Below are 27,165 nucleotides of genomic sequence, written 5' to 3' on the forward strand. Positions count from 1 at the left end.
AACCCTAACCCTAACCCTAACCCTAACCCTAACCCTAACCCTAACCCTAACCCTAACCCTAACCCTAACCCTAACCCTAACCCTAACCCTAACCCTAACCCTAACCCTAACCCTAACCCTAACCCTAACCCTAACCCTAACCCTAACCCTAACCCTAACCCTAACCCTAACCCTAACCCTAACCCTAACCCTAACCCTAACCCTAACCCTAACCCTAACCCTAACCCTAACCCTAACCCTAACCCTAACCCTAACCCTAACCCTAACCCTAACCCTAACCCTAACCCTAACCCTAACCCTAACCCTAACCCTAACCCTAACCCTAACCCTAACCCTAACCCTAACCCTAACCCTAACCCTAACCCTAACCCTAACCCTAACCCTAACCCTAACCCTAACCCTAACCCTAACCCTAACCCTAACCCTAACCCTAACCCTAACCCTAACCCTAACCCTAACCCTAACCCTAACCCTAACCCTAACCCTAACCCTAACCCTAACCCTAACCCTAACCCTAACCCTAACCCTAACCCTAACCCTAACCCTAACCCTAACCCTAACCCTAACCCTAACCCTAACCCTAACCCTAACCCTAACCCTAACCCTAACCCTAACCCTAACCCTAACCCTAACCCTAACCCTAACCCTAACCCTAACCCTAACCCTAACCCTAACCCTAACCCTAACCCTAACCCTAACCCTAACCCTAACCCTAACCCTAACCCTAACCCTAACCCTAACCCTAACCCTAACCCTAACCCTAACCCTAACCCTAACCCTAACCCTAACCCTAACCCTAACCCTAACCCTAACCCTAACCCTAACCCTAACCCTAACCCTAACCCTAACCCTAACCCTAACCCTAACCCTAACCCTAACCCTAACCCTAACCCTAACCCTAACCCTAACCCTAACCCTAACCCTAACCCTAACCCTAACCCTAACCCTAACCCTAACCCTAACCCTAACCCTAACCCTAACCCTAACCCTAACCCTAACCCTAACCCTAACCCTAACCCTAACCCTAACCCTAACCCTAACCCTAACCCTAACCCTAACCCTAACCCTAACCCTAACCCTAACCCTAACCCTAACCCTAACCCTAACCCTAACCCTAACCCTAACCCTAACCCTAACCCTAACCCTAACCCTAACCCTAACCCTAACCCTAACCCTAACCCTAACCCTAACCCTAACCCTAACCCTAACCCTAACCCTAACCCTAACCCTAACCCTAACCCTAACCCTAACCCTAACCCTAACCCTAACCCTAACCCTAACCCTAACCCTAACCCTAACCCTAACCCTAACCCTAACCCTAACCCTAACCCTAACCCTAACCCTAACCCTAACCCTAACCCTAACCCTAACCCTAACCCTAACCCTAACCCTAACCCTAACCCTAACCCTAACCCTAACCCTAACCCTAACCCTAACCCTAACCCTAACCCTAACCCTAACCCTAACCCTAACCCTAACCCTAACCCTAACCCTAACCCTAACCCTAACCCTAACCCTAACCCTAACCCTAACCCTAACCCTAACCCTAACCCTAACCCTAACCCTAACCCTAACCCTAACCCTAACCCTAACCCTAACCCTAACCCTAACCCTAACCCTAACCCTAACCCTAACCCTAACCCTAACCCTAACCCTAACCCTAACCCTAACCCTAACCCTAACCCTAACCCTAACCCTAACCCTAACCCTAACCCTAACCCTAACCCTAACCCTAACCCTAACCCTAACCCTAACCCTAACCCTAACCCTAACCCTAACCCTAACCCTAACCCTAACCCTAACCCTAACCCTAACCCTAACCCTAACCCTAACCCTAACCCTAACCCTAACCCTAACCCTAACCCTAACCCTAACCCTAACCCTAACCCTAACCCTAACCCTAACCCTAACCCTAACCCTAACCCTAACCCTAACCCTAACCCTAACCCTAACCCTAACCCTAACCCTAACCCTAACCCTAACCCTAACCCTAACCCTAACCCTAACCCTAACCCTAACCCTAACCCTAACCCTAACCCTAACCCTAACCCTAACCCTAACCCTAACCCTAACCCTAACCCTAACCCTAACCCTAACCCTAACCCTAACCCTAACCCTAACCCTAACCCTAACCCTAACCCTAACCCTAACCCTAACCCTAACCCTAACCCTAACCCTAACCCTAACCCTAACCCTAACCCTAACCCTAACCCTAACCCTAACCCTAACCCTAACCCTAACCCTAACCCTAACCCTAACCCTAACCCTAACCCTAACCCTAACCCTAACCCTAACCCTAACCCTAACCCTAACCCTAACCCTAAACCCTAACCCTAAACCCTAACCCTACCCTAACCCCAACCCTAAACCCTAACCCTAACCCTAAACCCAACCCTAAACCCTAAGCCCCTAACCCTAACCCTCACCCTCACCCCTCACCCTCACCCTAACCCCTAACCCCTAACCCCTAGACCCCGACCCTAAACCCTCACCCTCACCTAACCTGATAGGTTTCTGGGTGTCATGTTTGCCATCTGGGGGCCATTAGTGCCTTTGAGGTATTGCCTTCTGGGGGCTGGGATTATCTTCTGACAGCCATGTTTGCCTTCAAGGATCTGTGATTGCCTTCAGAGGGCTGGGATCGCCTTTGGGGGGCTGGGTTTGCCTCCTGAGTGCTGGGTTTGCCTTCTGGGGGCCGCATCCCTGGTGTTACCACTTCTTGCCACAGGCTACTTTAACTAGCAGCCATTGATTAAAGGCAGAAAGTAGGCTGACGAGAAGAACAGGCTCAGCATGGGAGGCTTAGGGCAATAACTCACCACCTCCTGCCGCTCTGCAGCAACTTAACCTTCAGAAACATGCAGCATACCCTTTCCGCCCAGAGCTGTGCTACAGCGCCCCTCGATCTCGTCCCGCAGCACTGTTAGGCCCACCCTGGGCTCTCTCCCACAGCTCTGCGGAGAACGAGCCACGATCCGCCTCAATCTTCGGAAACAGAGATGCAACTTTGATATTTTAAACCCATTGCTGCCCTGCACGTCCTAGTCTTGCCGTGAACAGTGACCGACAGTGCCTTGGTAAGCCAAATAATATAACAGGAACACTACCGGACCGGATCTCTAAGCCAATCAAGAACATCCCACTAGGAACAGTGACCGGAACTTGCCGTCACACCGCCACGGACAGGATTCCTGTGAACCGGACACCGGAAGTCGTTGGAACTGTGCGATCACTATGACAACGGTCGGAAATTGCGTCAGTTGGCTCTGGGCTGGCGGAAATGACGAAGAGTTTGGAGCGGAGGTGGCTGAGCCGGGTCGGAGCCATGTCAGCGGGGAGCACAGGGCAGCGAGATTCTGGGGCCGCTGGCGGGTGAGCTGGGACTTGAGAGTCTGGTTGGTGGGTGGGGGTTTGGAGTCAGCATTTCCACGCGGGGGGGGGTCCGGGCCGAGGACGGTCCCTGCAGTTTGGGGGAGGGGATAGATGGTTGGAGACTTCGGTGGGGCGGGGGGGGGTGTCGGAGCTGAGATGAAGCTGAGCGTGTTTTGTTTTCCAGGCGCCGCAGTAAGTGGGACCAGCCCGGTCCGTCTCCTGCTCTTTTCATTATTCCTGGTTCGGCCCCACTGCCTGGCCGCCCCTTCCAGAGCAGCGGAGATAGCGTCTGCGGTGTGCAGGGTTCCGAAAGCTCTGCGGCCCCCTCAGGAGCTCTGGATGCAGCTGCTGCTGTGGCAGCGAAAATCAATGCGATGCTCATGGCTAAAGGAAAACTGAAACCAACAGCGAACACTACAGACAAAGTGAGTGGCAGGGTAGGGGGTTGTGTCCACCTCTCTTTATGTTTGCTATAATGCGTGAATATACTTTGCTACCAAGATACCTAGTGTCTAGGGTTTAAGGCCAAAGGCACAGTCCAGTGAACTGTGAAAGATTTCAGATATTTTGTCAATTTTCTAAAAAGAGTTTAAGATTTAAAAAAAATAAAATGATTTAAACATAATGGAAATTTAATAATTGAACAGGAAGCTCCATGTTGGGACTTGGATGATACAAATTTCAATAGAAAGACCCCACTTTGTATTCAGAAGACTTTAGAAACTGAGATGCTTCAGTTATTGAGAGATCAGTTCTACAACTCTCCTCAAGAAAAAAAAGTTTAACTTGATTTAGTAATATTTTGAACTTATAGCTTCTTCAAAATACTTTATGCATATTAATTCTTCAATCCTATAAAAAGACATATTTAACTTTAAGCTTTAACAAGTAGCCTTTTTGAGCCCACACTGCTCACATGTTTAAAGTTAGCCATGTGTTTAGTGGCATGTTCAGGGCCTTAATTAAGGAATCCTCACAAGAAGTTTTCCGTACAGATGCAAAAGCATACACAACATAAGTAACTTGCTTAAAAATTCACATAGGGTACCCGTATGCTACATCTGAAGGTGTAATTTCCAGTTAAGGTAGACATACACACACCAGCTTTGATAGAAGATTGAGCAGGCTGACCCATCGGGGGATTGAGTAGATGCGCTTCTTTATTGCGGTGCTTGTTCCCCTCAACCCAATTGTCGAGTAAGCACTTAATTAGTTACAGCACACTTTTTTTAAATTTTAAGTTAATATGTAAATATCTATGTTTACTGCAACACCCCCAAAACCCTTATTGAGTAATATGAATGCCCATACAATGACTGTTAATAGCTATATACTGGATATAATTATCCCCACCCCTATTACTGTTTACAGCATAAGCATATTCTACAAATAATTTTTACCTTGAAGATACATTTTTTGCAGTAATTATAGCCACATTTTCCATTAATCAGCAGTTCACAGGGGTGGGAGGAAGGGGCCATGACCCTATCATAAATATGAAGGGAAGGGTAAACACCTTTAAAATCGCTCCTGGCCAGAGGAAAAAACCTTTCACCTATAAAGGGTTAAGAAGCTATGATAACCTTGCTGGCACCTGACCAAAATGACCAATGAGGAGACCAGGTACTTTCAAAAGCTGGAGGGAGGGAGAAACAAAGTCTCGCTCTGTCTGTCTGTGTGATGCTTTTGCCGGGGACAGAAAAGGAATGGAGTCTTAGAACTTATTAAGTAATCTAGCTAGGTATGTGGTAGATTCTGTTTTCTTTAAATGGCTGAGAAAATAAGCTGTGCTGAATTGAATGTAGATTCCTGTTTTTGTGGTTTTTTTGTATTTTAAGGTTTTGGCTAGAGGGATTCTCTATGTTTTGAATCTAATTACCCTGTAAGGTATTTACCATCCTGATTTTACAGAGGTGATTCTTTTACTTTTTCTTCTATTAAAATTCTTCTTTTAAGAACCTGATTGCTTTTTTCATTGTTCTTAAGATCCAAGGGTTTGGGTCTGTGTTCACTTATGCAAATTGGTGAGGATTTTTATCAAGCCTTCCCCAGGAAAGGGGGTATAGGGTTTGGGGAGGATTTTGAGGGGAAAGACGTTTCCAAGCGGGCTCTTTCCCAGTTATATATCTGTTAGATGTTTGGTGGTGGCAACAATAAAGTCCAAGGGAAAAAGGAAAATAGTTTGTACCTTGGGGAAGTTTTAACTTAAGCTGGTAAAAATAAGCTTAGGAGGTTTTCATGCAGGTCCCCACATCTGTACCCTAGAGTTCAGAGTTGGGAAGGAACCTTGACAGACCCCAAACTCGTTTATGTTGCTGGGGAAGGAAGGGAGGGGGAGATAATACTGCTTTACGCAAAGAATATCTTTTAGATCCCCACATTCCTTATGCAGCTGTAATGCTTATTAATCCTTAACAAGGGGAAGGGAAGGGAGAGGGGTAGCACTTCATTTATCAAACGAAGAGAGTGCCTGCCCATGCCTTCCTCTCTAATACCATGCTAGTGGTTACCCAGCTCTTTACTTAACCCTTGCATATCCTAACAAGCTTTGATAAAGCTAGCATGCTAAAAATGTTGGTGTAGCTGAGGCAGTATGGGCAGCAGCACTGTCTAGCTCTCTGAGTATTAATTCCGTCTGAGACTCTAAGCCCGTGCCATGAGTGCACTGCCACAACTACACTGTTGTTTTTAGCATGCTAGCTCAATCAAAGCTAGGAGACGTGTCTACCGGAACTGGAAATTATACCTCCAGCTGTAGTGTAAAGGAACCCCCTAGTCAGTGGTAGAGCCAGATTTGGAACTCAGGTGTTCTTGCCTCCTAGCCCCCTGTTCTAGCCAGTTGACATGTAATGTTAATAAACGTTTCTTTAAAAACTGTGGATATTTATGGTACATTTTACGCTGTAATTTCCAGTACCTGCTGATGGTAGAAAGAACCATCAATTCCAGCAAGTTTTCATAATCTAACAGAGCCAGTGCTGTGAAGTTGCATTAAAAATTTTAGTCCTTATTTTGTCAGAGTCCTTATTCACCGAGTAAAAATATTGAAATGATGGAAGGTTTATCTAAAACTTGCTTTGAAAATTTGTTATATGGGCTTATGTAGTAAACATTTCTCTAAGATCTCCTTTCTCCCAGGAATCTTCAGAATTTTGCTAACTGGTGAAATTGGTTGATGAGTTTAACCTCCTATGAAACAATCACAGAACCTCATTCTCTATTGTTTCATGATACGGGCTCCAACATGAGGATCTGAGGTTTTTGGCCTCAGTAGGGTGTTGCTTGCATCTCCTGGAAAGAAACATGAGAAGGTATATTGATTTGAAGCAGTCTTCAAAATCACCATGGAAGGAGCATGAAGTGTGTCCACTCTCTGGATGTTTTTGAGTATTGTTAAGTGTATTGTAACTTCTAATGTTTCCTAATTTACTTGGTTTCCATAAAGACCAATGGTACCATGTATTTCACTATTAGGTTCCCCCCTTGATTGTTGTTTCTCAAGACAGAACATACACAGTATTTTTAATCTTTCCTCGTAAATTGGTTTTTCTAAACCTTTCATCATTTTTGTTGCTTTCCTCTGGATTCTCTCTAGTTTGTCCATATTGTCGGAAGGTGTGGTGCCCAAAACTGGGTGCTCACCAGTGCCAAGCAGAGCGTAACAGTTACCTGTGACCTACGTATGACACTCCTGTTAATACATCCCACAACTATATCAGCATCAGATTATTGGCTTATAGTTAATTTGTAATACATTATAACCCCAAATCCTTTTCTGCCTAGCCAGTTCTTCCCCATTTTCTATTTGTGCATTTAATTTTTCTATCCTAAGTCTAGGACATTGCACTTGTCATTATTGAATTTCATCTAGTTAATTTCATATCAGTTCTCCAATTTATCAAGATAATTTTGATTTCTAATCCTGTCCTCCAAAGTGATTGTAACCTCCTCCAGCTATACCTCTTTGTGCCTTTGTTATCATGATTATTTGTCTTATTATAGCCTCTAGAAACTATACCTGAGAACAGGGCCCCATTTTATTATGCACTGTACCAACACATAGTAAAGACAGTCCCATCTTGGAAGAGTTTACAGTTTACACTAAGTGTGAAAGAAAGTATTTTCCCCATTTTACACACGGGGAGTTGAGGCAAATAGAAATTGTCTTGTCCAAAGTCTCACAGGAATCCAGTTCCTTAGCTACAAAGCTCTTCCTTTCTCAGGTTCTCTGTCTGTAAAATGGAAACAGTAATACCCATCTCAGAGAAGTGTTGAAAATGATTAATCAGTTGGTATTTATACAGGATGTTTGAAGATGTGAAGAGCTAGGTAAGTAATGAATACTAGATATAACTAATAATTTTTTATTGTAAAGCAAATGAGTTCAGAGCGTGAAAGGAGATACAAAAAGACAACATTGTTATTTGTGTTAAAGGACCATTCTGGTCAAGTTGTCTTGTTGTATAGTGCAACTGAGTATTGCCGTGTATCAAAGTTTTGTAATGGTCTGTTGAAGCTACAGGCCCCAGGGAAAAGTTCGGCCACAAGCAAAAGTAAAGATGACCTTGTAGTAGCAGAAGTGGAAATCAATGATGTGCCCCTCACATGCAGAAACCTGTTGACAAGAGGACAAACTCAGGACGAGGTGTGTAAAAAAGCTGTATCTAATTCTTTGGCTTTCAACTGTTTTTAAAGTTTAAAAGGATTAATGTTCGTCGATTCAGGGAAGGTTCCTAGAAAAAGTGTTTGGGTTGTGGGTAGGGAGATGGCAGGGGTCCATAAGCCACATTGTAACTTATTGGCCAGAGTGACTAGATTCTGAGTTTGAAACTATGCGACAGAATAGTGAAATATGTGACTGCTTGTAAAAATATTCAAAATAATTTACATAGAGACCTCATGCTGAGACATGGTAGCACCTGTGATTGGAGCAACATTCAGCTCTCCAATGTGTTAGTTTTAATGTTCCAGTTTGAGGGAATCCATGTTGTTAGAGGTGAACAACTAGATTAGAACTCTTATCTTCTAGGGACTAATAAAAATCAATCTTGCTTATGATGTTAAAATAGAAGTACCTTCTGTTCCAGATGGTCTTATTTATCTTGAGTATGACTTTGATTACTCACATAGCTGGAACATTTTTAAATGCATTGATTTTCCTAAAAAGAAAAGGAGTACTTGTGGCACCTTAGAGACTAACAAATTGATTTGAGCATAAGCTTTCGTGAGCTACAGCTCACTTCATCAGGTTTTTCCTTCTCTTGCCTATAAAGGCAACACCTCTGTTCAGTCTTTGTAGAAATATAGGAATTGCTATACTGGATCAGAACACTGGTCCATCTATTCTGGACTTCTGACTGTGGCCAATATCCGAAGCTTCAAATGAAGATGTAAGAAACAAAGTGAAATAAATTGCCCCTGAAAGAGGTGTCTTGCTGATGCCCATTAGTTAGAGGTTCGCTTGTATCCTGAACCCAGAGGATTTGTAGTCCCCTTTTTAAAAAAAAAAAAAAAAAAGGGGGGGAAAGAAACCCTTGTAATTTTGTACCACAAACACACAAAATTCCTTTTTTCAGCTTTAAATATGTTCTTTTTCAACATAATTTAATGTTGTCTTGTATAATTAAAGGTAAACTGAAGTGCCCAATGTAACTTTTGTATAGTATTTATCATCTCTCTATCAGGTAATGTCTTTAAAATCAACAGTCCTGGTCTTTACAATCTCTCTTCATACTAAAGTGTTTCCATATCTTTATTTAATCAGTTTAATTTTCACTGACTATCTGGTCCCTATTTCAGTTTCCACTTGTTTCATAACTAAGGCTGCAACATTGTGGATCCTGCAATATTAGGCTTCCACCCCAATTTTGTCAGCCACCCGGGGCTCCCGCTGTTAGCCCCAGGCATCTGCGACTCATGCTTTCAGCTCCATGCATTAATGACAGTAATATAGTTGCAGCAAAATGTCTGGTTTTCCAAAAAAATAAATTAGCAGGTGTAACATAATACTTGAGTGTTTATATTGTTCCAGCAAATTTTTCTTAAACAAGTAGGTCTTCTCTGGCCAAATGAATAAAGGTCTGTGATTACTTTTCCGCTATTTTCCATGTCTTGTCCTCAACCCAGCAGCAATTATTTTACAATCATCCTGCAATTCAAGCAGGGCTTTACTCATAACTGATTTTTTTTTTTTTTTTTTTTAATGTCTACAGATAAGTCGTCTGAGTGGAGCAGCTGTCTCTACTCGAGGGAGGTTCATGACTGTGGAGGAGAAAGCAAAATTAGCACCTGGGTTTGTAGTTCTTTTAAATTATTTGGCATCATGGTTGGATACTTATGTGGAGATATATATATATATATATATATATATATAGTTACCCTCAAAGATTATTCTCTGTTATGTAGCAGAGTAAGTTGGTATTGTGGTTATTATGGAGGCTTTTAATAGGCTAATTATCATCAGGCTGAAATACTGATTGCATGTCTAGCTGTGTTTGTACAGCACCTAGCACTGTGGAATTCTGGCCCATGACTAGGGCTCTTAATCGCTACAGCAGTGCAGATACTAAATAACTATGGTAATAGTCGAACTAATATGAAATCAAAACTGCTTTCAGTTACTCCCGGGAACTTTAGTACATGTGAAGGTTTATCTCTATTGTCAAGTATTTCAGTGTGTAGTATTATGAGCATTTCAAGAATAATTTATTTACATTGAGACTAGGAATTCTTGCTTTGAGATTCAAGTGAAGCTTTAAATTAGTAGGTTTCAGAGTAGCAGCTGTTTTAGTCTGTATCAGAAAAAAGAACAGGAGTACTTGTGGCACCTTAGACTAACAAATTTATTTGAGCATAAGCACAGTGTTTTTGTTGTATGGGGTGTGGTTGCTGGTGAGTATTTGCTTCAGGTTGGGGGGCTGTCTGGAAACGAGGACTGGTCTGTCTCCCTAGATCTGTGAGTGAGGGATCATCTTTCAGGATAGGTTGTAGATCTTTGATGATGTGCTGGAGGGGTTTTAGTTGGAGGCTGAAAGTGACTGCTAGTAGCGTTCTGTTATTTTCTTTGTTGGGCCTGTCCTGTAGTAGGTGACTTCTGGGTACTCTTCTGGCTCTGTCAGTCTGTTTCTTCACTTCAGCAGGTGGGTATTGTAGTTAGAGATCTTGTAGGTATTTGTCTCTGTCTGAGGGATTGGAGCAAATGTGGTTGTATCTTAGAGCTTGGCTGTAGACAATGGATCGTGTTGTGTGTCCTGGATGGAAGCTGGAGGCATGTAGGTAAGTAATAACCACCACCCTATATTGGAAACCTACTGACTGTTATGTGACCATCGCTTATTAGCACAGTAGTGTCTAGGAAATGGACTTGTGTGGACTGGTCTAGGCTGAGGTTGATGGTGGGATGGAAATTGTTGAAATCATGGTGGAATTCCTCAAGGGCTTCTTTTCCATGGGTCCAGATGATGAAGATGTCATCAATGTAGCGCAAGTAGAGATGGGGTGTTAAGGGACGAGAGCTAAGGAAGAGTTGTTCTAAGTCCGTCATAAAAATGTTGTCATACTGTGGGGCCAAGGGGGTACCCATAGCAGTGTTGCTGACTTGAAGGTATATATTGTCCCCAAATGTGAAATAGTTGTGGGTGAAGACAAAATCACAAAGTTCAGCCACCAGATTTGCCGTGGCATTATCGGGGATACTGTTCCTGATGGCTTGTAGTCCATCTTTGTGTGGAATGTTGGCGTAGAGGGCTTCTACATCCGTAGTGGCCAGGATGGTGTTTTCTGGAAGATCACTGATGGATTGTAGTTTCCTCAGGAAGTCAGTGGTGTCTTTAAGATAGCTGGGAGTGCTGGTAGCATAGGGCGTGAGGAGAGAGTCCACATAGCCAGACAATCCTGCTGTTAGGGTTCCAATGCCTGAGATGGGGCTTCCAGGATTTCCAGGTTTATGGATCTTGGGTAGCAAACAAAATACCCCTGGTCGGGGTACTAGGCATGTGTCTGTACAGATCTGTTCCTGTGCTTTTTCAGGGAGTTTCTGGAGCAGATGGTGTAGTTTCTTTTGGTAATCTTCAGTGGGATCAGAGGATAATTGCCTGTAGAATGTGGAGTTAGAGAGCTGCCAGGCAGCCTCTTGTTCATATTCCAGAAGTCACCTACTACAGGACAGGCCCAACAAAGAGAATAACAGAACGCCACTAGCCGTCACCTTCAGCCCCCAACTAAAACCCCTCCAGCACATCATCAAAGATCTACAACCTATCCTGAAAGATGATCCCTCTCTCTCACAGATCTTGGGAGACAGACCAGTCCTCGCTTCCAGACAGCCCCCCAACCTGAAGCAAATACTCACCAGCAACCACACACCATACAACAAAAACAGTGGCCCAGGAACCTATCCTTGCAGCGGGGCCCAGTGCCAACTCTGTCCACATGTCTATTCAAGTGACACCATCATAGGACCTAATCACATCAGCCACGCCATCAGGGGCTCGTTCACCTGCACATCTACCAATGTGATATATGCCATTGTGCCAGCAATGCCCCTCTGCCATGTGCATTGGCCGGGGCGGACAGTCTCTATGCAAAAGAATAGACGGACACAGATCTGACATCGGGAATCATAACATTCAAAGACCAGTGGGAGAGCACTTCAGCCTCTCTGCCACCTTTAAGTCTGTCACTGAGTGATTAATTTTGCAACGGAAAAGCTTCAGGGACAGACTCCGGTGAGAAGCTGCTGAACTTGAATTCGTGTGCAGGCTAGATACCATTAACTTAGGTTTGAACAGAGACTGGGAATGGCTCGGTCATTACACTAATTGAATCTATTTCGTCATGTTAAGTATCCTCACACCTTCGTGACAACTGTCCGAAATGGGCCATCTTGATTATCGCTTCAAAAGTTTTTTTTCCCCCCTGCTGATAATAGCTCCTCTTAATTAATTAGCCTCTTACAGTTGGTATGGGTACTTCCACCTTTTCATGTTCTCTGTATGTATAAATATCTTCTTACTATATGTTCCATTCTATGCATCTGATAAAGTGGGCTGTAGCCCATGTAAGCTTATGCTCAGATAAATTTGTTAGTCTCTAAGGTGCCACAAGTACTCCTGTTCTTTTTAAATTAGTAGTTTATCATAATGCTGTTGATGAAATCGCAGCATGATGTAAATTTCGAGGTACCTTTTCTTTACATAACCAGCTCAAGGATAGGTGCCTTCATGAATGTGACCAGGGTGGAGTTTCACTTTTCAGATCTATAAATGCATATTTAATATTTTGCTGCACTATTAAATAGCATGTGTGTGGGAGATGTTATGCGCTTCCTTATGGAACTCTGGATTATGGCTTGCATGCTGTTAAGAGTGAAATCCTGGCCCCAAGTCAATGGGAGTTTTGCCATTGGCTTCAGTAGAGCCAAGATGTCACTCCTAGTGAGGAGCACACTGGTGTGGAGCTTGCCATCTCTTGGGCTGGTAGACCTGTCACAATAAAAGTCTGGGAGATGGCAGCATGTTAATATGCAAACCACAAAGTGAAACTGACCAAGCTTGGGCAATTGAACCAGATAAGTGAAATCCAAAGAGTAAATGCAATGTAAATGATTAAAATTAATTATATTTTTCAAGTTCCTGGTTTTATTAATCTAGGGAGTCTTCATTCATTCAAACAAGGAACTTCTGAATTTTTTTATGTAGATTGTATCCCTTTGCCTATCAAGGGGTCATGAAATTCAATGAAAAATACGTAGTTAAGAAATACTCAGTTACTTTTATTTACACTTTCTCAGGCTGCTGATCTCTGCTTTGCTGCCATTTCTCTCAGAATTCAGCAGGGATTGTTGTTATATTTATGAACGAAAAGTATGTAGCATTATCAAAACTGTAATGGAATTGGGATGAATTCATTACTGGATGGTGATGTCAGTGCTTTCATAGAATGTTTTGGTGTTCTTTTAATAGGGATCGGCCTTTGTATCTCCATGTCCAGGGGCAGACACGAGAGCTAGTTGACAGTAAGTAATACATAATGTTGTGTCCTGTATTATTGTGTTTTTTTATTAATTTGATATATATTTTTATTATGAGCTGTAAATTATCTGGGAGAAGGTAACAGTTCATGCACTAATGGTAAATCCCTTGTTGGTTGAAAAGACAGAAGCATTTTCCATTGCATCCTACAAGTCATCAAACTAAGGCTTTGATGGACCACAAGGTGTGACTTGTTGAGCTCAGGTGCAGCCCCACTATAAAAAGGAATAATCTGCCATCTGTCCGCAGGTGAGACACAGCAAGAACTGGCATGGTGGGGCATAAGTGGAGAGGCCCTCTCTCTGGTCATGTATATTCAAATCTAAGGATACGTGCCTACATTTAAACCGCTGCAGCGGCACAGCTTCCGTACTGCAACTGCGCCACTATAGTACTTCAGTGTAGATGCTGTCTATGCTGACAGGAGGGGTTCTCCCATTGGTGAAGGTAATCCACCTCCCTGAGAGGTGGTTGCTAGGTTGATGGAAGAATTTTTCCATGAACCTAGCACTGTCTACACCGGCGGTTAGGTCAGCATAGCTACATCTCTGAGGTGTGGATTTTTCACACCCCTGAGACACAGAGCTATGCCAATGTAAACTCCCAGTGTAGATGAGCCCTCAGTGGTGTTGTTACAAAAGGTGAGTTTTGAATTACAGAGGCTAGATTGCATAGCCCACCAACACAAATTTTAAAAAAAGCAAAGGAATAAATAAAGTTGTTCAACTTCACATCTGCTCTTCTTGTCAGTTCGCCCTCCCAGTTTCCCTCCTTTACACTACTTGCAGTCCTCATATGCCCACCCTAATCCTGATAAACCAGTGTGAAACCTTTCCTGTAATGTACAGATTTATCAAAGTATGCAGATTTCAATTATGTAATTTCTACATACAAATATTTTTAAATAATTGCTAATATAGATCACCCAACTGGGGAGAAAAAACACATCTTATTACCACTTGCAGTCTGACACAAGGACCCCAGTTCTGGCCAGAACATCTGTTGGGTCCCCATGTTGGGAATTCTCTTGGCACAGGGCCAGCATAGGTCACCACATCCTGTTCTCCTTTGCAGGCCCCATTATAATGGAACGTTGGAATATTGCTGGATCACTTTGTGGTTAGGATATTTTGGGCTGTGGAGCAGCTCCATAGGTAGCTGTGGGGGTAACAGCTGTAGGTTAGAACAGCAGTTGTGGGCCATGCCAGTCCCTGGACCAGGCCTGAATTCAGCGGTTGCAAAGATGGGATAAAGCGACCTTTGCTCCTCTGTTCATTGGACTGTGCCTGGGCAATATCTGGCTCCATATCAACCATATTTATTTGTTCTATGCTGTTGCATTAATGACTAATATAGAGATAGTGTGGCTTGCATTTACATTGTGATTCTGTACATCGTTTTTATCTATATTTGTAAATGAGGTGTCATAAATATAAAGGGAAGGGTAACCACCTTTCTGTATACACTGCTATAAAATCCCTCCTGGCCAGAGGCAAAACCCTTTCTCCTGTAAAGGGTTAAGAAGCTAAGGTAACCTCGCTAGCACCTGACCCAAAATGACCAATGAGGGGAGAAGATACTTTCAAATCTGGAGGTGGGGGGGAAACAAAAGGGGTCTGACTGTCTGTGTGATGCTTTTGCCGGGAACAGATCAGGAATGCAGCCTTACAACTCCTGTTAAGTGAGTAAGTAAGCTAGCTAGAAATGCGTTAGATTTCCTCTTGTTTAATGGCTGGTAAAATATGCTGTGCTGGATGGAATGTATATTCCTGTTTTTGTGTCTTTTTGTAACTTAAGGTTTTGCCTAGAGGGGTTCTCTGTTTTGAATCTGATTACCCTGTAAGGTATTTACCATCCTGATTTTACAGAGGTGATTCTTTTACCTTTTCTTTAATTAAAATTCTTCTTTTAAGAACCTGATTGATTTTTCATTGTTCTTAAGATCCAAGGGTTTGGGTCTGTGTTCACCTGTACAAATTGGTGAAGATTCTTATCAAGCCTTCCCCAGGAAAGGGGGTATAGAGCTTGGGGGGATATTTTGGGGGAAGACGTCTCCAACTGGGCTCTTTCCCTGTTCTTTGTTTAAAATGCTTGGTCGTGGCAGCAAACGGTTCAAGGACAAGGCAAAGTTTGTACCTTGGGGAAGTTTTTAATCTAAGCTGGTAAGAATAAGTTTAGGGAGTCTTTCATGCAGGTCCCCACATCTGTACCATAGAGATCAGAGTGGGGAAGGAACCCTGACATGAGGTATGGTGGGCTTTTTTTTGCATCTGGAACCATAGACTCCTTTAACATGAGCTTTTAGTATTTTTATATTTTAATTTCAGGCATTTTGATTTTGCTCACTTTGAAATTCTGAACTAGTATTCTGTCTCCAAGCATACTGATAGCAAAATTCAGTTTGCAAAATCTAGGATGCACAAATGAGCTGGAACCAGAGTTATTAAGTTCTAATGTTTTTACCAGAATGTAATGTTCACGTGGCTCCCCAATATAAACAAGTCTTTTATTTTAGCCTATTTTGAAAAACAAAACCTAGATTGAAAAATAGGAAACTAGTTAAAAAAATCGTAAAGGTTGAGAACTCACAAGTAAGAGACTTTCACTGTGGTGTAATGGGTAGTGTTAAGGATGAGGCCAGGCCCATGGACTCTTCATATTAGAGACTGGAAAGTGTTGCTGTGGAACTTTTTTTAACTCGTTTTAGGATTTCTAATCAATGGGTGGTATGCTTCCTGTTTTGTTTCTCACAGATGATGGTGATGATCCCTGAGAGCATGTGTAATTTTACTTGTTTAAGTGTTAAATTAATAACTGACTAAAGTCAGTTGGGAATGATTAACTTAATGGAGAAATAATGATTTGTTTGAATCTCCGGAACAATGTGATCTTAAGCTCCATGTGAAAGGTACTTGTGTTCATGATGAGAAAACAGCACTAAAAACACCTGTGTTTTTTTAAAACTCTGATCTTTTAGATAATGAAAATTAAGAAAATTGTTCTCTCCTGGGTGAAGTCACTCCCCAAGTTTCATCTGGAGAAAAATTGCTAGCAAAAAATAAAAACCCTTAACATTTATTATGGAAATAAAGGCAAACATCTCTCTAGTAATAGTATCAGTAAGAGTGATTCTCTTCTGCTAAGGATTACATAAAATCAGTAAAATCCTCAAGATGACTTAGTTTTCAGTAGTCTAAATGTATGTAGAGTAGTGGCAACATGATTTAAATGATATTTAATATAACAAATAATGTTAGGATGTGGCAAATTAAGTGGCCCAGGAGTAGAATTGCAGTACAGGGAATGAGTAGACTGTATCAGTTGCCTTAGTTTGCTTTTGTTCAGGTATCTTGTCCACGTGTTCTTTTAGCACTCCGAAGTTAGCATGTGTATAATACTAGTATAAATGTAGAGTATTTGTTTCTGTGTAAACTAACTGGAATGCCAGGGCTGTATTTTGTTTAGCACCGTGTCACTTTAAGGGTTGGAACTCTGCTGAAGAGGTGAGAATGAAACAGATCTGGGGAAGCAGTTTAGTGCTCCTGGAAGACTTTCCAACATTGGGTTGTTTAGGGTAGTTTTTTTGTTTTTGCAACCTGTGCATACTTGTTTGGATTCTGAAAAGTTTTATTAGAATGCTCCAGTTTCAAACAGCCTCTGGTTTGGGAATATAGCATCTACTTGGTGTAAGGATTGGCACTGGCACTCTGGAAATAGAAAAGACATGGCTGATCTCCTGTGTATGTAATATCAAGGCATTAACATCAGGCAAGCCAGTAATGCAGATATTGTTTACAGCAAGAGCAGGTTTCTGGCTTGGGTAGTCCAATCAAAAGAAAGGATTTAAAGTATGAAGAACCCGAAGATCTAGTCATTTGGTAGGATGCTTTTCCTGAAATTAAAGTGGTATTATGTTATACCCAACAGGAGCTGTAAACCGAATTAAAGAAATAATTACTAATGGAGTAGTGAAAGCTGCCACTGGTTCCAGTCCAACTTTCAATGGAGCTACAGTTACCGTTTATCACCAGCCTGCTCCCATTGCCCAACTGTCTTCCGCTGTTGGCCAGAAGCCTCCATTCCAATCAGGGGTATGTAATGCATACCTGTGATTCTTGTAGAATTTTATGCTCATATTGTAAGATTTATCCATTTGTAAATTTGTCTTTTTAAACTCTTATTCGCTGTGGTAACTGGAGGATTAACAAGGTGGAGTCTGTAAAGTGGGGCTCTGCTGATACCATCCTCCTAGAGGAAGGGGACGGAGAGAGCAGTCCTACTTACAGAAGAGCAGAGGACTGACTGTACCATCCAACATTTAAACTTCCTCCTACAGAAGTCAAATAGTTATCCTTTGAAATGAGTTGTAAACTTTATACATGGAATGATGAGCTGTCTACTGTTTTATGTTTGCAGATGCATTACGTTCAGGACAAATTATTTGTTGGTCTGGAACATGCTGTACCTACATTTAATGTGAAGGAAAAGGTGGAAGGGCCTGGCTGCTCCTACTTACAACACATTCAAATTGAGACTGGTGCCAAGGTCTTCCTACGTGGGAAGGGCTCGGGCTGCATAGAGCCAGCTTCAGGCAGAGAAGCCTTTGAACCTATGTACATCTACATAAGGTATGGGTAATTTTAAGAAGCCATGCGATCTAGTCATTCGGAATGTAATTTCAGGTTATGCTGAAAGCATAGAAATATCTTCATCTGACAGCTGAGTAAGCTTGAATGAAACACTGTCTAATGTAGCAACTGCTTTTCTTAAGAGGTAAAATTGCATGCAGTTTAATCTTAACTTACTGCTTTGCACAAGAACACAGTACCGTGTAGTTCTAGTTGGATTTGTTTAGAAAGAGATGTTATGCCCCCGTTTAAATGTTTCATAAAACACTACGTCTATATACTCTAAGCACCGTCAAATTGTTACTGAGAGCAGAAGATGGACTACAAGAAGAATGTAGAATTTTCCTTTTAATGTTGACTGATAGTGTCTTACAAGTGGTAGAATTTAAAAGGAAAACGCAATGTTCTTCTTTCAATCAGGTCACTGACCTCTGTAGTACTTCCTGCAGCAGCTGAGCCTCTTTGAACTTTCATTGTAAGAGGAAGTGGGGGCACATTTACTTTCTAAATGAAAGTTCAGAGGTCTAGATGTGCTGTTGAGCAGACAAGCAGTTGATCACCTATATGAAGGGAGAGGGAAAAGGCCTGGAACTGCACTACCCAATGGAGGAAGTAAAGAGGAAGAAGCACCCAAGCCTAGTCATAAAATTCAGTCATAAAAGAGCAAGACCACTAATGCACTTTTTTCAAGTTTCTGACTCTTGTTTTTTCAGTCATCCAAAACCAGAAGGTCTGGCAGCTGCCAAAAAGCTGTGTGAGAATCTATTACAAACTGTAAGTGACTTTTAATGGTGGCTTATTCCCATAAATATGAGATTTCAGGGTCCCTTTTAGCTCTGCTATGCCTCAGTGTTGTAACTGCTTTTATTATGTTTTCGGCAAAACTTTTCATAAGCTTTGACATGCTGGTGGTGGTATGTTTCAAGGAAACAACTGGCTTTGAGCAGGGGGTGTGTGCAAGACGGGGAAGCAGCGATATGGGCCCTCCCAGTAATCAGTGGGGGATACAGAACTCTTTTTGCTCCTGGGCTGCGGCAGGAAGAGCGAGAGAGCTCCCCTCTCCCCACATCAGCCCTGGGAGAGCAGAACTCCTTCTGCTCCTGGGCTGCAGCGGGGAGAGTGGAACTTCTCTAGCCCTGCGCTCTCCCCGCCACAGCCCCAGGGCTGATGGAGTTCTCTCTCCCCGTTGCAGCCGCGGGGGAGAAGAGCTCTCTCACTCTTCCCTGCTGCAGTCCAGGAACAGGAGGAGTTCTGCGGAGGAGTTTACTCCCCACCCCCCGCCAGAGGAGTTCTGCATCCCTTCTAAGGATAAAAATATTTCAGAATGTTATATCTAACCTTTAGTGACTCCAGCAGTACATCTCTGGTAAAAATCTGTCATGCTTCCATGCCATACCTGTGACTTAGTTTTGTCCTTTTCCTTTTATTGCTTGGTTCATTATCATTACTGTGCTCTTGGTAGAACCCAGAGTCAGGGCCACATTGTGCTAGTTGCTGGATAAATATGTAGTAAGAAATATTCTTTGCCTCACTAAGAGCTAGTCTGACATGGTTCATGGTATACATTTTTTTGCTAATCTATTAATGTCCTTTGAAGGTTCATGCTGAATACTCCCGATTTGTCAATCAAATAACCACTGCAGTACCTTTAGCAGGTATGTGTTAATATCTTTGAAGTTTGCAAGTTACATTGTTTCTATGAGCAATATTTACATTTACATATATTCCAGTCAGATGGTATTGGGCAACAGTCTTATTTTTCCCTGTCAATTTTGAAAGTCTTTTCCCTCATTTATCTTCAGTGAACAACAGCCCACCTTCTTTACCTTTCCTCGTCAATTACATTTTTTAGATTCTGCAGCTGATTTAGAAGTAATTATTTTTATTTTTTTTCTCCTCACCAGGTTTCACACAACCTGCTGCTATAAATAGCATACCTCCTCAGCCATCATACTATCCATCCAATGGCTACCAGTCTGGTTACCCTGTTGTTCCTCCTCCTCAGCAGCCAGTTCAACCACCTTATGGAGTACCAGGCATAGTACCACCTGCAGTGCCACTGGCACCTGGAGTGTTGACAACATTACCCACAGGAGTACCACCTGTGCCCACACAGTACCCAATTTCACAAGTACAACCTCCAGCTAGCACTGGCCAGGTAGAGAAAGAGATGCGTAACTTGGCCTAAAGTTCTTGGCTAACAAGTTTCTGCCTCTAATAGAGAAATCTTTATAGTAGCTCTAAGACTCAAGATGACTTTCTTCTTCAGGATATGCTTGTATAAAATACTTCTGCTATTTTGCTGGGTCTCTTTGAGTCATGTACTGCTACAATCACCTAAGAGATGACAACTCCATTCATAGCATGTATCCATTAGTCAGGCAGAAATTTCTTGAATTCCCATTATCTGTGTTAATATTGGAAATAATTTTAATTACCACAGGCATTTTCATAAACTGCACTACAGTTGCACTGGTAGAGTAGGTTTGAATAGCTATCACTTTAAGATAGCATTCCACAACTTTGCTACTTAGTGGGCCTTTAAACTAAATACAATTTTTAAATTATTTGCCTTTTTAGTACTTATGAGGAGAAAGTACTGAAGGTATTTTATTCCTTTGTGTAAACTTTAATTAGTTTAAACCGTTATCTTTGTTAGTGTAATATCAGATTCTTACATGCTATATTTTTAATTTTTGTGGTCACTAGAGTCCGCTGAGTGGGCCTTTTCTTCCTGCGGCCCCAGTAAAAACAACCTTGCCGACTGCTACACCGCCACAAGTCCAACCACAGCCTCAGGGCCAAAAGAGGCGCTTCACTGAGGAGCTACCAGATGAGAGAGAGTCAGGACTCCTGGGATACCAGGTGGAATAAAATAAGCAATTTTAGTACCTGCCTCCAATTCCCTTCCCTACGAAGAGACTTGGCTGTAAATTGATCATTCTTAATATAGTTTGAGTTGTTTCATGACTGTCACTTTAGGAGATGCTAGTGAATTATTAAATAGAATTTAAAATTTAATCATGAGTGATGAAGATGAGACTTCACACTTCTGTTCTTTGGAATAGATGCACCATTTGCATCTAGTGCCTCCCATTTCTTTCAGACAAAAATTAAATCTTTCCTTTTCACAGTCTTCCATAATGAAAAACAATTGTTGCTTTTGTTGTGAGACAAAGTATATTGATTGCTTCCAGAATCTTCTATTCAGATTTCTAGAAGTTTTAGTAGTTAGGAGGATTGTTTGAGATAGCATGAGGCATAAAGTTATGAGATAAAAATCTTACTCCATACAAACAGCCATATTTAATTTAATAAAAAATAATTTACAACTTTTCCTCAGACACTTCCATGTGTAAGGGAAGTTTCCACCATGGAAAAGTGTCTTCTCATTCCTGAAGTATTTTCCTGAGTCCAAATTGCCCCTGGTAAAATTTAACCAAACTTGCATTTAAAAGGCTATTTTGGCAGAAAACACTTAAAAAATTACTCAGGATCAGAATCTCAAATGGCAGACATGTTTGCACCCACAAATGTATGTGACGTGAAAATTGGTGTTTCAAGTAGCATTCTGTTTTAGCCTATGAAGGAAGTAGATAGTTGTCTGGCTGCTTAATGGTAGTACAATCGAGCATTGTGGGGAAGATGGGTTTGATGATGTGTAAGGTCTCTTCTACCTCAGCACTTGGGCCGAGATTGTTTAGGTATTGCAGTGCTCAGCGTTGCAACATATAACTGGTTTGGGAGCCTAAATTTAATTTTCAAAAGGGATTAAAGCACTTAAGAGTCTGAATACCTTTAAAAATTTGGGCTTTAGACACTGATTACAGATGCAATACAAAATTCTTTGTGACAATTCATAGATGTTTATATACATAAGTTACCTTGTTCAGGATACAGTAGGGAAAAGCATTTGGAATAACTACACTAGAGAGCAGTAGATATTTCCTGATCCCTTATGTATAGGGCAATCACAAAAATATTAGACCCAGAAAATTAGAAATATTAAACCCAGTCTGTAGTTTGCAATATACTCCGAAAGGTTGGTCTTCCTGACATTTTCATTAAGGAGCTGTAGCTTATAACATAGTTGTAGATTTGCTAATGCCATGTGTTTTTCTGCTCATAGCATGGACCCATTCATATGACTAATTTAGGTACAGGCTTCTCCAGTCAGAGTGAAATCGATGGGGCGGGATCGAAGCCAGCAAGTTCCTCAGGAAAGGAGAGAGAGAGGGACAGGTAAATGTTGTGTTTAATTAAAGTACGAAAGGATTACAGTCATATTTGTTAATCCTAAAGAAAAGTTGAACTTCTAAATCAGTGTTTCTCAAATTGTGGGCTGTGACCCACACAGGGGTCACAAAAGCCAATCAGAAGGGTTGTGAGGCACTGAAAATTTTCTTATCTAAAGATGATCTTGGTTCCCACTCCCTGCACACCCTTACCTTCAAGGTTAAGTATTCTCTGTGAACATTTTGAAACACTCACAAATTATGTTTGCTTCTCACGGAGATGTTTACTAAATGTGAAGTTGTTGCAATATTTTTTTTCTACTTCAAATGAGGAATTGCCAGTTCAGAGAGGTTGAGAAATAATGTTCTAGATCTTATTTGAGGACATGAAAAAATACATCTGGGATATTGGTAAAGTTTTAAAAACTCTCAAATCTTCTTTAGAACTAAGTGAATAACTTTCTTAGGTATTTTGAAATATAAGGGATCAGATTGTCAAGTTATCTGGAAACTTAATCATGGTGAGCTATCCATGAGATGGCCCATCTACCTAGTTTGTTGTTGTGCTTGATGGGGAAAACATCATGCAAGCAGGATCTTTCCTTTAAAATCATAAGATAATATTAATCTGTTTCTGGTAGATCTTTAGCAAGATGTTAGAATTCACTCCAATCCCATGTTGTATAATTTTACACACCCCTCCCCCCCCTTAAATCCCTCCTAACCCAATACTTTATATTGCTTAATTATTGAATAATTAAATTAATCAAATAGGTCAATAATTATTTTAAACATTACTAAATTATTTAATTTAATGAAATAATACTTTTATTAAAACAGGCAGTTGATGCCTCCACCAGCTTTTCCAGTGACCGGAATGAAAACCGAATCCGAAGAAAGAAATGGATCGGGGTCCTTATTGAGCAACCACGGTGAGCACAATGGACAAAACAAATTCATATGCAAAAGCAAGCTTGACTTGCAAGGTACTGATATAATGCTGACTTTGGCAAATACTGAAATGCCCAGTCAATTCTGGGCTGTCCTTGGGATTGCAATTCTAAGTGAGAAGATGGGCATGTTCCACTGGCTTTAAACCATGCATTTCTTACATGAGATACCTAGTTTCTGAGAGCTAAGGTAAATATTTAAGTGAGTGATAGAAAAACCTTGGGAACTGTGATATGTGTAACTCCTAATTTGAAAGAAAGAGGAAGGCCTCTTTTTTTTTTTTTTTTTTTTTAATTTTGATAATCTGCCCAGGCACAGCTGATAAGAAATTGCTCTGTAACACTGGTATATCATATAGTTTTACATTCCCATCAGGCTCAAATTGTATAGCTGTGTATATTAAGACAATCACTAACGTAAGCCATGTGTCTAGTAGACATTCTCCCAAAGTGGTCCACAACTAACAGAAATCCTTAGTGGATTCCATCTTTTCATAGGATTCTGTAGCATCAAATATTCGCTACTTGAGAGAACATTTTAAATCCTTGTTCTTGTAAGTGCCCTGAAAGTTGCACATTTCCTTGTATCCAAGAGCTGCAGACACAGTATATTAGTTTAACCTCAGTTTTTCCCCAATATTGATGCCAGAGTTTGCCATTGTATTAGACTTCTTATGATTAAATTTGGACTTTTCTTTACATATTTATCTCTTAACGGTGAAATTGCTGTCACTTAAACTCATTTGCTAACTTTACCTTTCTTTTGTGTTTCTTTTTTCTTTCTCTGCTCTCTTACATGGTTCTGATGGATCACATGTGCTGTTGCTGGTGCTGTCTCGTGTGACATCCGACCTTGGGTGACCACTGACCCTGTGACCTCAAAATGGCGTCCAACTAACAATTTATAATTAACGTCTTTTTTTTATTTATTAACTTGTTTGGGGTATTTTTATCTTTTTCTTCCTTCTCGGGGGGGGTGGGGGGGGATGTTTTTTTTCCCTCTAGATCATCCAGCTAAGAAGATGAAAACAGCTGAAAAGGGGTTTGGATTGGTGTCTTATACTGGAGATTCATCAGATGAAGAAGAGGAACATGGTGGCCATAAAAATGCAAGTACTTTTTCACAGGCATGGAGTTTGGGATACCAGTATCCTTCCTCACAACAGCGAGCTAAACAACAGATGCCATTTTGGATGGCACCATAGAAGCTACAGAACAGTTTTTGTACCCTCAGTTACACCTTTTTTTCCTCTAGCAATAATGCATGTATATTACAAAACGAACTTTGCAAATGTACATTATTCTTACCTTTGCAGAAGCTGCTAAAGGTGCACTATTCCCTTTTGAAAGGGGTTCTATTATATTTTTACAATCCATATTTCTGCAGTGAATTTGTCATCTATGAAAAGTTATTTGAAATCACAAACTCAGTGCAGCACGGACTTTTTATACAGTGAGGGAATGTGCTCACAGAACAAGAACAGGGAGGTATGTCGCTCCCCCTGCATTTTCCACTTGCCCTGGATAGCTTGAGAAATGGAGACAGACAGCCAGGCTGACTTAAATACAGATTTTGTGTGTTTATTTTAAGTAATTTTCCTTTTGTCAACTTGTGTTGGTCAGTGGTGACAACAGATGTCCTCAATGTTTGGACTTTCACTGGAGAAAGGAAAATCTATGCATTACACGATTAATTTTTAAGATCATGTTTCCTTAAATTGCTAATTTTATTTATTTTAAGCTGCTCCCATGTGTGTTTCTTACCCCCCTTACCCTGCTTAATTCCAAAATGCAATTTCAGTAACTCAAAATAACTTTTGGTTCTAGGCAGATTTCTTGGGGTTGGGGGGGGAATATAGGTTTTCCCCATTTTCTATTTTGGATGGATTTGGCTTGCTACTAATACTTCGAAATACTTGGTATATCAGTGGTATGTACACTCTAACCTTCTTCAGCTGGTCCAGGTGATACTACTTGTCATGAAGGTGTCAGTCTGTTAATTTCTGTCTGATTCCACCAGTTTTGTTTTATGACTGTTTAACAAAGTAATATAGCATCCTGGTTTGTGTATCTCCAAAGACCTGATTGCAAGCACTGCTATTACACTGAAGCACAGAAGTGAAACCTCTGAATAAATTGTGGATTGTTTACAGTGACTGGAACTGCAAAGGGGCCTTTCTTATCATGGCAAGCTGTTGCCAAAAGATTACTCTTTTGTATTGATAACATTGATGTGTGAATCCACTAATGTGTGGTGGGACACAATGTAAATGGAGGTGCGGGTCTGCATTTGAAACATGAGTAATAGTTTGAAGTATTGTAATAAGTGTAACTTTTACACATTTTGACTACCTTGCAGGCTGGCTGGCTTTGTATAAACTTATTCTCTGGTTTCCTACATGTTGTAAATAATTATAGAAACATAATTTCCTTATAAATAAATGTACAAATATTCCTTTTGCTTCCATCTTTTTTCTTCAGCTCTGTCAGATAACTTTCTTGGGTACAGCACATGCACCTGGGGCTGGAATGGTGACCACCTCTGTCTAGCCCTTAACTTGGTGTTTTAACAGACACAGACTTCGGTGAAATAGTGTTACTCACTAAGAAAAGCTTTTAAAAAGGTTTTAAAACCTTATTAACCGTTTTTAATGGGACACAACTTGAAAATCACTCTTCTATCTGAAAATATTGTACCTTTTTATTGTTACAGGTAGCTAAGACTACCATAACTGGACATTAGCAGTAGCTTATTTTTTTCCATTTGACAGAACTTTGTGCGTTGTCAGTGCAAAGGAGCAGAAAAACAATGGGACATACATAGCACCTTTTAAAATAGTATCAGAAAATGGATATTTTTAAACCAGTTGAACCATTTAGTTTTGCTCATTTGTAGTAGCAGGCAATCTAGAAACAAATTTAAAGGAAATTCTCCACTTAAATTTGGTCTATGATTAAAAAAAATAGAAGTTTTTGTTCTGTTCTATTTAGGTTCTTTTGCTACCCTCAACACTGCAATATCTGAACCCCCTTTGGTAGTGCATTAAGCAAGGTGACTAACTTCTGTCATGTAATTTTTCTTCTCTCTCATATCCTCTGTACAAGGGCAGAATTGTGTATGCAGTGTAGTGCTTTGGTTTGGCAGGACTTTTATTATTGGGTTTGATTTTATATATATATATAATATATATATAATTAAAAATTTCTGTAGCATCAGAATTTTTTATATATATATAAAATATACTTGCTTGGCCTCTCTCTTTGTCTCAGAGAACACACACAAAGAGACAAAGCAAAAACCTTTCTGTAAGTTAGCTGTATGTTTATGACACTGTAATCTAGCTCCTACTGAATAATTACTATTTCTGTAAATTAGATGCATCATTCAGTAGGAGCTAGATTAGTGTCATAAACATACAGCTAAAGGTAGCATAAAATCCCTCCTTTACCTGTAAAGGGTTAAGAAGCTCAGATAACCTGGTTGGCACCTGAGCAAAAAGACCAATAAGGAGAGAAGATACTTTCAAATCTGTGGGGGGAACATTTTTGCTTTGTCTCTTTGTGTGTGTTCTCTCTGAGACAGAGAGGCCAAGCAAGTAATCTAGCTCCTACTGAATAATACATCTAATTTACAGAAATAGTAAGTAATAGCAAGGAAATGCATTAGAGTATCTTTGTTTTAGCTTGTGAATTTTCCCTGTGCTAAGAGGAAGGTTTATCCCTGTTTTTTGTAACTTTAAAGTTTTGCCAAGAGGGGGATCCTCTGTGTTTGAATTTTATTACCCTGTAAAATTACCTTCCATCCTGATTTTACAGAGGTGTTTCTTCATCTTTTTTCTTTATAATGAAGTTCTGTTTTTTTAAGAATCTGATTGGTTTTTAGTGTCCTAAAAAGCAAGGGTCTGGTCTGTGCTCACCTGGTTTACCTATTTGGTAGATTATTCTCAAG

At 41.0% G+C, this 27,165-nt stretch overlaps 1 protein-coding gene and 1 non-coding gene across 2 annotated transcripts; both read left to right on the forward strand.

The window, feature by feature from the left end:
- Positions 1-3,234: 3,234 nt before the first annotated feature.
- On the forward strand, positions 3,235-25,671 carry KHDC4 (KH domain containing 4, pre-mRNA splicing factor). The gene is given in 15 exon segments (XM_048827900.1): positions 3,235-3,264; positions 3,266-3,372; positions 3,557-3,797; positions 7,889-8,017; positions 9,585-9,664; positions 13,335-13,387; positions 17,331-17,494; positions 17,820-18,031; positions 18,745-18,805; positions 19,629-19,686; positions 19,936-20,189; positions 20,741-20,896; positions 22,161-22,273; positions 23,107-23,198; positions 24,222-25,671. Coding segments are annotated over 15 exon segments (1,950 nt in total). The 3' UTR covers positions 24,422-25,671.
- LOC125626234 (small Cajal body-specific RNA 4) lies at positions 17,596-17,723 on the forward strand. The gene has a single exon (XR_007353706.1).
- Positions 25,672-27,165: the final 1,494 nt, after the last annotated feature.

Source organism: Caretta caretta, chromosome 24 (assembly GCF_965140235.1).
Source record: "Caretta caretta isolate rCarCar2 chromosome 24, rCarCar1.hap1, whole genome shotgun sequence".
NCBI classification, from domain to species: Eukaryota; Metazoa; Chordata; order Testudines; family Cheloniidae; genus Caretta; species Caretta caretta.